We start from the raw sequence: 12,583 nt of genomic DNA, 5'->3' as shown, positions 1-12,583 counted from the left end.
TACAACAGTAAATCAACAAAATAAGTACAAAATGAACAGCTTCCCGCTGTTACCTATTACAAGCTAGGACGTATCACTTAAGAATTCTCGTGTTTCCTCAACACAATACATACAATATAAAATGACATACATTCTCAAAGCACAGAATGTCCTCTAGCAATTGTGTTAAATCTCCATAATAAACTAAGAATAAGAGGTTGCAATGAATCAGTATCATATGAATATTAAACAATATTTACACTTAAGCTTATTAGCATTTTTTGAGCCAAATGTTCCTCTATATGTCAATGGTAGGAACCTCAGGAGCGGCTCACTGCACACAGCTTATGGGGGGAGGGATTAAGGGTGAACCCCACCGATGGTGTGAGGTCCAGATCGTCCTCAGAGACACCAGGAGGAGGAGTATAACGGAAGCGTTGAAGAAGAGTGGTGAAGAAGAGGAAGAGTTCCATCCTGGCCAGACTCTCTCCCAGACACACCCTGCGCCCTGAGAGCAAGGAGAACATGTCCGTTTAGCACACAAACACACAAACACACAAACGAGTAGAAGTAAACATGCAAAATGGCTGTGTCCAGGCAGACTCTGAATAGAAGCCCTCAAAGCACTTTCTTGAGTTCTGTCTGGACGACGGTTATTGAGTTCTGTCTGGACGAAGGTTACCAGTCACCAAGATGACACAAAAATTGTGTATGGAAATGTTGACTATCACAAGGGTTCACTACATAATTCGAGAGAAGCATAAATATTCTTGTCCAAGTATTCTGACCAACAATGTGTACCTGCTGAGAAGGGCATGAAGGCGTCTCTCTTGACAAACCGCCCCTGTGCATCCAGGAAGTGTTCTGGGTGGAACACGTGAGGTTTGGCCCATTCAGATTCGTCCGTCAACACTGAGGTGAGCAGGGGGAACACTATTGTGCCCTGCACGGCAGCACAGCACATGTCAAAGGACAAAAAAAAAAAAAACATTCAAGGACTTCACTAAAGTAAAGCTAGTTTGATGGTGCATCAAAACAGTTGCCCCGGATACCAAAACCACACCTTTTTTATGAAGAAGCCCTGGAAGTCAACATCACAGCTGGTGGTGTGTGGGATACCCATCGGCACGATGTTGGCTAGTCTCTGCGTCTCGTGGATCACGGCGTCGGTGTAGGGCAGGCTCTTCCTGTCCTCCACCGCAGGCTGCCGGTCACCGATCACCCTGTCAATCTCCTCCTGCACTCGGTCTGCAAACAGTTCGCCATGAAGTTCAGTGCATTTAACAGTCACTCTCACTTGGCAATCTAAGCATGATCAAATCCTTCGCCAGCTGTTGTGACATTCAGTGAGCATACTAAATCTGCTGCAGTGGTTAGAAGTCCCTCTTACCCTGTATGTCGGGGTACTTGGCCATCAGCAACAGTCCCCAGCGCAGTGTAGTCCCTGTGGTGTCAGTGCCAGCTGCAAACAGGTTGGCCACAGAGTGTACCATATTTTCCTGATTGAAGAATGTGTCCTTCTGTCCTGATTCCTGTCAAACACAGTCCTAGTTTAGCCAGTTAAACTCTGTTGGAAAATGCTCTGCCCTTCGTCCGGCCAAGATGTGACACAAAATCTGTATGGTATCACTGTCAAGCTTCCATACATGAAATTTCAGATAGCGTATATGGTACTCAAATGGTAATTTATCATATTTTGATGGGTTCTCTGTAATATGACTTGAAAATCTGCCACCATCCGCCTATGACTGAAAAGTAGGCCTTGGAATTTGGGTATGCAATAATAGGCGGATTGAGTAAGTTTAGCTGGTTAGAGGTCATCCCTAAGGGAGTCACTAAAGCTAACACATCGTTAAGGAGACTTAGGAATCCTCATTCGGAGAGAGGATGGCATTTAAACATGGTATTGTGGGAAATGTAGCTGTACAATTTGTCTGTCACAAATAAAAAAATAACATTATATCTTACACCCATAAAACAGCACTGCCAAGCAAATGCTGAAATCCTCCTTTGACCCTCACTCTAACCCCTCTGCTACTACGCATAGGCTTAACCAGGCCATGCGCTCACATTTCCATGGAGAGTTCCAAAACCCTTATTACAAGGGATTGTGATTTTTAAGTGCTGACATGCATGTGCATTTAGCAGCAAAATCAGTATGTGTGCATTTCATTATTCTACCTGCATCTGTGTAAGTGTGGGGCATTAAGGCTATATATAGATTATATATATGTAGTATATAGATTACAATATAGTATATTTTATTGATTATATATACTTTATTATAGATATAGATATAATATAGATTATTTAGAGTACATAGATTATTTCTCCAACTCTGCTTCCTCTTCTGAAAATACATTTCCAAATATACTTGAGATGTGAACAAGCATCCGTCTCTGTGAAATGAACGACATCTACCTCTGCTTTCTGTTTCTGGATCAGGAAGGAGTCAACGAATCCCCTCTGCTCACTGGGGTTCAGGGTGTCTTGCAGTTCCTTGATCAGTTTCCTCATTTCCTCAAAATGCACTACTGATCTGGCCTTGAAGGTTCGCCAGTTCCTCAGCAGGGGCCCCATCCATGGGAACATGTTGAAGATCTGCAAATATAGTAAGCAATGTCCCCCATGCTGCAAATTACCATTACCGTTACCATACCAAATGGCCAAACTATTGCCATACCATGCTAAATTAGCATGCTAAATTACCATTACCATTTCCGTTACCATACCGAATGGTGAAAAAATTGCCATACCATACTAAATTACCATGCTAAATTACCATACCATTACTGTTACCATACCAAATGGCATAACTATTATCATCCCATATTAAATTACCATTGCCATGACCATACCAAATTACCAAACTATTACCATGCTAAATTACCATACTAAATAACCAAATTACCCACCTGAATAGAGGCAGTTCCCCCCAGTCTGATGTTCTCATTGGCTCTGTTGACCATGTCTTTAAACCTGGAATCATTGTAATCAAATCTGCTGCCGTACACAATAGCACAGATGATATTGGAGACGGCATAGTTCACCGGCTGCGTCGTATCGAATGCTTTACCTGCATGAAAGAGGGCCAATCAAAATGCAGGTCCTATACATAGGTGTGTTAAATTGATGTCTGTATTTAAGCATCACAAGGCAATACGCAGTTTGATTGGTTTTACCTTTAAAGTTTTCAAACACCTCTGACAGGTAGCGTGTCTCTTCGATAATTTTTTCTTCACTGCCTTTTTTTCCCATGCCAAAGTCTCGCAGGTTCGACAAAGCAAACCGCCTCATCTCTTTCCACTGATCTCCATTTGCGAAGATAATTCCTACGATGGAGGAAACCAGGAGAGCAAAACATGACTCTACACTTTTGTTTGAAAACTACTAAAGATTGCCACTTCACAGTCGACATGTAAGTATGTTTTTATGGACTGAAATTCTTGAATTCTGGATTCTGAATTCTGAATTCTGTTGTTCTGAGCTGAAATGTTCCTCATGAACATTCAAGAACATGCAAGACGATGAAACAGACTTACCATGTCCGTCATTTAGCTCTTTGAATATGGGGGTGACTGCCCTGTCCCCAAACTCTTCTGCACGGCCAACAAGTGCCTCCTTCACTGTCTTATAACCTGCCAAGACCACAATCTTCTGAGGCCCAAAGTGAACCGTAAAGACAGATCCATACTTTTTGGAGATCTGTGGGTCAGTTCAGTCAGAAGTAAATATTTTTTATGAATCGAAGTGAAATTCCAACATCCTGATAATTAGCATCATAATTAGTGTATAATCATATAGACAGACATATGTGGAGAAAAAAACTGCCATTATATGGGCTCCAGGCCACAGATTGTTCAAGGATATATTCTGCACACACACACACGCAGGCACACACACACGCACACGCACCAGCGCACGCACACACACGCATGCACATACATATAGACAGACACAGACACAGACACAGACACAGACACACACACAGACACAGACACAGACACAGACACACACACACACACACACACACACACACACACACTCACACACAGACACACACATATGGAAATGCAAAGATGTCACTAAATGGTTGGCAATGACTACACATGGCAGCTTCTCCTGATTTTTGTCGTGAGCCATTGGACACACAGTCTTAATGCTTATAAATATTTCATGAACCCTCACCTCACACAGAGTCTCGTATAGTTTATGCATATCCAGCATCAGCAGGTTACCCAGGATGGGCAGTGGTCTGGGTCCTGGAGGTTCCTTCCCTTTCCCTGGGTTGCTGACACCGGAGGAGTAAAGCCAGACAAACAGCAACAACAGCACGGCCACCAGCAGAGTGAATGAGGGGGGAGCCTGGAGAAGTCCCTCCAGTAAAGCCATGTGTAGAGTCAAGTGAAGAGACAAGATGATGAAAAAGCTGTCCCTTTCTGAGGTTCTTGCTGTGTGTAAGGTGACAGCGAGTCCCCTTTTAAAGGCACTTCTGATTTAAAGGAGGAGTCATATGATAAGAGTTATTCATAAAGTTATTGTTTCTGCACATGGCCAAGCAGCCCTTTTACCCACACTGTGCATCATGTGCCAAATGTACACACATCACTGTACACCAGTGCCAGTTTAATGAGGTTAATGATTAGTTTGTGTTTAAGAGGTTTGCCAAGACCTGAGCCAATCAGCGAGCCCATCTCTACCTTACCTTTCTCCCAGAGAGGGTAGGGAAACACCTCCATCCTCAATTACTCTTCAAGCTGAAGGCTAAACCTTCACCTGATACCCCAATAAAATTGCTAGAGCGTCAGTTCCTCCACTGGGCTGACTGCCAGGAATTGTCCTTTCATGATCGTAAATAATAAATCAGGGACTGGCAAAGTGTAGCTTTGATGAAACATTGCTTACGCCGTCCTTTATTTCATATTTTACTCGGAAATATTGGTGCTTAATTCAGGAGGTACTTTTTAGATATTGCATTGAGGCTGAAGCTTTGAGTCTATCTGCAAACGCTTATCCCTCATTTATGTTCAAATTCTATTCACATCGATTATCCTTGGGGTCAATTTGACTCCAGCAATTTAAACTTAAAATTATATTATTATAATTATTTTTTTTACCCAAGCTTATGTGTCAGGTACTTTAGGTTTGTTTGGTGACTACCTAAATAGCCCCACCCATCCCCGATACATCCTGAAAACATCTTACACGACTATAGAGAAATATGAGACAAGACGATGAAAATGCTGTCCTTTCTGAGGTTCTTGCTGTGTGTAAGTTGACAGCGAGTGGTCATATGATAAAAGTGATTCAGTTATTGTTTCTGCACTTGGCCAAGCAACCCTTTCACCCACACTGTGCATTGTGCCAAATGTACACACATCACTGTACACTAGTGCCAGTTACTGAGGAGGTTAATGATTAGTTTGTGTTTAAGAGGTTTGCCAAGACCTGAGCCAATCAGTGAGCCCATCTCTAACTTACCTTTCTCCCAGAGAGGGTAGGGAAACACCTCCATCCTCAATTACTCTTCAAGCTGAAGTCTGAACCTTCACCTGATACTATTTTTCAGATATTGTATTGAGGCTGAAGCTGTGAGTCTATCTGCATCTGTGTGGATATAGAAAATATATGAGGATATGGTGTTTGCTAAGTGCTTATCCCTCATTTATGTTCAAATTCTATTCACATCATTATCCTTGGGGTCAATTTGATCCCAGCAATTTAAACCTACAAAATATTATATTATATAACTATAATATTTTTTTAATGTTTTTTTTTTAAGTTTATGTGTCAGGTACTTAATGTTTGTTTGTTGACTACCTAAATACCCCCACCCATCCCCCTTATACATCCAATACCCCCACCCATCCCCCTTATACATCCAGAATACATGTTACCCGACTATAGAGAAATATGCAGATCACCATAAAATCTCACTGATTGACCTAAAATTGGAAAGAGATATCCTTCTGGTGTTTTTATGGCTTCTTATTATTTCTCAGTAAACATTGTTTATATCTATAACATTTGGAAGAAAAAACTATTTCTGTTATCAAGAATAGTAACAATGTGATGAAAAAAGTTGATATTTCTTATATATATAATATATATTTTATACAATTAAAACAGCCTGGGTCAAATTGACCCCAAACAACACCTATGCGTAAAGTATACAGTACAGGACATTGAAAACATATCATCATGTTAATTTTGTGCTTACCCAGTTGTCCCCATTAAATTAGGAAAAGCAATTAAAAATGAAGCAAAAATAATGATGTCAATCATTTATTAAGAGACGTTAAACATTGAATAGGGGTCAAATTGACCCCAAACATAATAAGAGGGTTAAGTAGGTCTGCTTCGTCATCACTCTATGATCCTGGGTAAAAGTTAAGTGGCAGGTTCTCTGTAGTTGGCAGAGTGCCGGCTGTGGACGCCTGTAAAGAGCAGGCGAAAGGTAAGAGGTGTGTGGGGGCTGCCAGTGAAAGTGTGTTCCTGTGAAAGGTGTCATTACAGGTTACAGTCTTATCGCTTCCACTCTGGGACACAGTTCAGAGGGGACATTACCCAGCAACATGCAGTGGTTACTTCCAAACATGTATTGCTTTACTGTGGTAGCAACAAGCCTGTCAACAAATAACCAAACACTGTCCCACTTTCACAATTCATGGCAAATCATGCATCCTTTTGTATATGAATATGGTTATGGTCAACCCTAGTACAGGAACAAGACACATACCATGTATGTTATATTGGCAAATACTGATGTTTATCAAGCCTTTAGAAAAGCACCATCCTTAAAAGTAGGCATGTTGTTGTTCTTTGGCAACTGAAACTTTGGATACCACTGAGAGCTGCTAATTAGTTTAACTATAATTTAATGTGAGAAAATAGGTATTTGTTAAACAAGCACCTCCAAAGGGCTGTTGTGCAAATTATTTGAATCATCCATTAACCAATTTAAATCATCTTTGCTCAAATAATTTCTAATTTCTGTAGTTTTCGATGTCATATGTATGTGTTTTACATAATCCTTCCTTAATGGTAGGACATATTTGGGGAGATAGTGGTTCAGGAGGCAGAGGAGTAATTTAGCGATCGGAAGGTTGGTAGTTCGATCCCGACTCCTCCTCACCAAGTGTTGATGTGTCCTTGAGGAAGACACTTTACTACTGTCCTTACTTTACTTTACTATTTATATCACTTTGCACTATCCTCACACACACAAGCACAGGACTATGCACATGAACACTCTTGCACTACTTTCCACTACTTGCAACTCTGTCACAAGTAATGCACAATGTTATATGGGGCCAGATCTATCCTGTAACTGTAAACACCCCACCCCCTGTGTACATGTTCTCCCTATGTGTATTGTTTTTGTGTTTGTATTTATTGTGATTTTTGTATTTATTGTAATTCATGTATGTATGTAAGTGTAAGCTACTGGATGACCTTTATTTCCCTCGGGATCAATAAAGTATCCATCTATCTATCTATCTATCTTAACCCCCAACCGCTTCCGATGTGCAGGTTGGCACCTTAGATTGTGTAATGAAGTAAAACATTTAAAATCTCTAAGGTAAGGCAGGCATTTGACTAATGTTACATAGCACCATCTTACGGACACTTTGAGTTAATCTTTTGTGTAGTCTTATGTCATGATTCTGCAACATAAAAATACATAAAAAACCCTTGTTTATGATTAGGAGGCCACACACATCGTTTACAATTATGATATTGTTTACAATTATGGTATGAGCCCCATAGATTATTCTATGTTACAAGTACAATTCACTTCTTTTCACTGTGCAGGACGTGAGTTGAAGCTCAATAAATGATTGAAGATTGGAATTCTATTTTTGTATGCTTATTATCAGGTATGCAGAGCTGGCAGCAGATGCACAACAACAAGGCTGGAAAGCTAAGGTCTGCCCAGTTGAGGTAGGCTGCAGAGGATTTGTAGCCACCTCAACATCCAGGCTTCTCCGAGAGATGGGAGTGCGGTGAAAGGACCACAGGCAGGCAGTCAAAGACCTTTCCAGGGCTGCTGAAAAGGGAAGTCAGTGGCTGTGGATAAAGCGGAAGGACTCCACCTGGGCTGTCGGATGAGTGATGGCATCTAGGGAGTGAGCCCGGGACGCCGGATCTCACTGCTGAACCCTCTGGAGGTGTCGTGGGTCAATCAGCGAAACATCAAAGAAGGAGGGGGCCCACTTGATAACCCATAGGATGCCATCAATCATTCGACCAACCCACAGAGTCTCGAGTATGCAAAAAAAAAGGGATTTTAACACCATGTCCTACATAACAGATCTGATCATCTGGAGAACCAGTGACTGCTGTGAAAGAGCAGCTGGCAACTAGGGAAAGACCTTGTGACGGCATGGAAAGACAGCTGGCAGGAGGGAACAGACCCCAACGGGGCTGCCACGGGCTAGCTACCCGTGGTAGCGGGACTCAGCACGAACGGTGTATGGGTCCCACCCACCAATGGCTACGAAAAACTATAAGAAGAAAATACCCCCTGAGTCAGCGAGAGCGGGGGCGGAAGATGACTCATCGGCGGATAACCCGGTAATTGACATAGGAACGGAAATGACTACGAGTTTGATGATCAGCATACCCGAGACTGCAACAGCTACAGCAGGACACAAGCTCCAGAGCTGCATATGTGGCTGGGCAAAGGTCACTTCCACCAGAGGCCTAAATATACATCAGGGCAGAAAAGGGTGCCTAAAGAAGGGTCAACAGGGATCTCGCATCGACAGCTACTTTCTGAGAAGCAGGTCGAGTCAGTCGACTGAAGTTCAGCAGCAGGGCCAAAACCACAGTCTGCAGGACATCAACATCCCTGTCCCAGAAGAGGTAGAACCTTGCACAGGAAGCCAACCTGAGCCCAGCCCAGCAAGACCTGCAGTGGAAAAGAAGATCCAGGGGCGAAGGCCACTGATCAAGTGGCCAAAATCCTGCGAAAAGGCACTGTGGATGGAGGTCAACACTGACCTCTGCAACATCTTAGAGGGGCTCAGAGGCACCACCAGGAAGAAGCTGGAGAAAATGGGAGATCTTATCTACAGCTATGGATCGGAGCGGTTTGGAGAAGTCGAAAGAAAGAGATCTGAACCAACAATCCCCACTAAGTCCAGGAGGCAGAAGGAAATAGATCGTCTAGTCAGAGAGAGGAGGCAGCTGAAAAAGCAGTGGAGGAAAGCCAAAGAAGAGGAAAAAGAGGGCATAAACGTTTTGCAGGAGGACATCCGGAGTAGACTTGCGACACTGAGGAGAGCGGAAAATCTGGTGAAGAAGCGCAGGAGGAAGGAACAGACAAGATCACGCTTCTACAAAGACCCCTTCAAATTTGTGAAGAGTCTCTTTACAGCGGAGAAGAATGGAAGCCTCTCAGTGTCAAAGGCAGACCTGGAAAAACATCTAGAAAAGGCCTGCACAGATGCCAAACGCCACGAAGAGGTTATTCTCCCGTCTGACATGCCACCAATCAATCCGCCAGAGCATCAGCCGGATATCAGCCCACCCAGATGGAGCGAAGTGGAGAAAACCGTGCGTAGAGCAAGGGCTGCTTCAGCCCCAGGTCCTAACGGAGTTCCATACAGGCTCTACAAAAATGCACCAGATGCCCTGCGTTTCCTCTGGAAGCTCATGAGGGTGGTCTGGCAAAAGAAAGAAATACCAACATCCTGGCAGAGAGCTGGAGGAATCCTCATCCCAAAGGAAAAGGACTCATCAGAAATCGGCCAATTTCGCCAGATCAGCCTCCTGAACGTTGAGGGGAAGATATTCTTCAGTGTGGTCGCTCACAGGCTGGCAGGATACTTGCAAAGAAACCATCTGATTGACACATCAATCCAGAAAGCAGGCATCTCTGGCTTCTCCGGTTGTCTGGAACATGCGAGTACCATCTGGCATCAGATCAAGGTTGCCAAGACGGAGGGAACAGATCTTCACGTGGTGTTTCTGGATCTCGCCAACGCCTTTGGCTCAGTCCCTCACAACCTCCTTTGGACCGCCTTCGACTTCTTCAGGGTTCCTGTAGGCCTAACAAGCCTTGTCAAGGCCTACTTCCAGGATGTGCAGGTGTGCTTGTCAACAGCAGAGTACACCACAGCATGGCAGCATCTACAAGTGGGAATTATGGCCGGCTGCACCATCTCCCCGCTAGCCTTCACAATGGCCATGGAGATGATAATTCGAGCATCTCGGTGGGTGGTTGGAGGACAGTTAATAAGACCTGGCCTGAGACTGCCGCCCGTGAGAGCTTACATGGACGACCTTACCACCCTCACCACGACCAAGGCTTGCACTGTACGGCTGCTGAGGAAGCTGCAAGATAACATCGAGCTGGCTCGGATGAAGATCAAGCCGAGCAACTCCAGAAGCATCTCCATCGTCAAGGGGAAGCTGTCAGACCAACGCTTTCTCATTGGCGATGAGCCTATTCCAACTGTCTCCGAGAAGCCTGTGAAGAGCCTTGGTCGATGGTATGATGCCTCCCTCAAGGACAAAGAGCAGGTAGATCAGCTCAGGAAGGATGTAGCCAGCGGCCTTAAGAACATTGACAAAACCGCACTACCTGGCAAGTTGAAGCTCTGGTGCATGCAGTTCGGGCTCCTGCCACGCCTCTTATGGCCACTAACCCTGTATGAAGTCCCGATCTCGAAGGTGGAAAAGCTGGAGAGGATGGTCAGCTCATATGCAAGGAAGTGGCTTGGGCTTCCCAGGTGCCTCAGCAGTGTAGGGCTCTATGGCAAAGGAGTTTTAGAACTGCCCATTTCCAGTCTAGCAGAGGAGTATAAATGCGCCAAAGTTAGACTGGAGATGATGCTATTGGATTCAAGTGATCCATTTGTAGCCCAAGCTGCCCCCATCCTGGCTACTGGGAGAAAGTGGACCCCACTGGAGGCAACCAAGCAGGCACAAAGTCAGCACTCAAGCACAGGGACATCGTGGGCCGAGTGCAACATGGGAGGAGTGGTCTTGGAGCTGTAGCCAGTACACCAGCCTGGAACAGGGCTACTCCGTTCCAGAGACGCAAGCTGGTGGTCCAGGAGGTACGTCAGCAAGAGGAGGCAGCAAGGTGTGCAAAAGCTGTATCACAGGCAAAGCAGGGGCAATGGATGACCTGGGAGGGAGTGGAGAAGAGGAAGATCTCCTGGCAGGAGCTGTGGGAGATGGAGGCATTCAAGGCTAGCTTCACCATCAGGGCCGCCTATGATGTACTGCCGTCTCCCAAGAATCTTAGCCAGTGGTACGGAGAAGACCCAACATGCTCTCTCTGCCCGACTCCAGCTACACTTAAGCACATCCTGGTGGGCTGCAAGACCGGCCTCACTCAAGGCCGGTACACCTGGCGGCACAACCAGGTGCTACAGTGTCTTGCGGCAGTGCTGGAGAGTCGACGGATGAGCGTCAATGCCCTTCCTCCACCATCTCGTAGACCGGCAACAACATTTGTCCGGGAGGGCGGGGGCCAAGCCACACTCACCTCCTCAAGACCAGAAACTGGACAGCTAGGTGGGGCACGGGACTGGAAGATGCTGGTAGACTTAGGCCAGAAGCTACATTTCCCAGCAGAAATAACAGCAACAAATCTGCGACCAGACCTCGTGCTTTGGTCGGCCTCACTCAAGCAGGTCTACATCATCGAGCTCACGGTGCCCTGGGAGAGCGCAGTGGAGGAGGCCTACGAGCGCAAGAAGCTCAGGTATGCAGAGCTGGCAGCAGATGCACAACAACAAGGCTGGAAAGCTAAGGTCTGCCCAGTTGAGGTAGGCTGCAGAGGATTTGTAGCCACCTCAACATCCAGGCTTCTCCGAGAGATGGGAGTGCGGGGAAAGGACCACAGGCAGGCAGTCAAAGACCTTTCCAGGGCTGCTGAAAAGGGAAGTCAGTGGCTGTGGATAAAGCGGAAGGACTCCACCTGGGCTGTCGGATGAGTGATGGCATCTAGGGAGTGAGCCCGGGACGCCGGATCTCACTGCTGAACCCTCTGGAGGTGTCGTGGGTCAATCAGCGAAACATCAAAGAAGGAGGGGGCCCACTTGATAACCCATAGGATGCCATCAATCATTCGACCAACCCACAGAGTCTCGAGTATGCAAAAAAAAAGGGATTTTAACACCATGTCCTACATAACAGATTAGAAAAGAAAAACAAAACAAAAAGTTCACTTCAAGTTGAAACTAGAGACAGACATTTAGAATATCAAAAGTGTGTTTCTTTTCTTAAGGTAAAACTCAAGACAAAAGCAAGATGTAAAGAGATGACGGTTACATAAAGTGCAGATTAAAGTCAAACGTCAGCCAATAGCGGGCAAGATAAAACTCCTGTGAAACTTGTAAAGGACCAGGGTATGTGCAACAATGGCCAGTTCCCAAAAAAATGGAAAGGTCAACAAATCTTTAGGCGACAGGCAAAGCGTGCTCTCGTCTGACCTTGCAAAATTAACACCAGCCTCTATTTCCTGAGCCCAATTTTGTATTAGTGTGTAAAAGAATATATAATTATGCAGTGGCGGTCCGTGCATTTCACTACTGGGCCTTCAGTGATGTCCTACACGATGTTAAACTGAGTGAATCCACCTCCT

The 12,583-nt window shown here is 45.0% G+C and overlaps 1 protein-coding gene across 1 annotated transcript; it reads right to left on the bottom strand.

Annotated features, from left to right (window-relative positions):
* Positions 1 to 299: 299 nt before the first annotated feature.
* On the bottom strand, positions 300 to 4,371 carry LOC308379323 (cytochrome P450 2K1-like; the record flags this gene model as incomplete). Its single annotated transcript, XM_080856409.1, has 9 exons — positions 300 to 487; positions 781 to 922; positions 1,043 to 1,227; positions 1,370 to 1,511; positions 2,401 to 2,580; positions 2,895 to 3,055; positions 3,162 to 3,311; positions 3,522 to 3,684; positions 4,168 to 4,371. The coding sequence occupies 9 exons, from the start codon at positions 4,369 to 4,371 to the stop codon at positions 300 to 302; spliced, it is 1,515 nt and encodes a 504-aa protein (XP_080712535.1).
* Positions 4,372 to 12,583: the final 8,212 nt, after the last annotated feature.

Source organism: Sprattus sprattus, assembly GCF_963457725.1.
Source record: "Sprattus sprattus genome assembly, chromosome: 18".
In the NCBI taxonomy this organism is placed as follows: Eukaryota; Metazoa; Chordata; class Actinopteri; order Clupeiformes; family Clupeidae; genus Sprattus; species Sprattus sprattus.
Note: the sequence above shows the minus strand (reverse complement) of the source record. Positions and strands in the feature narration are given on the sequence as shown.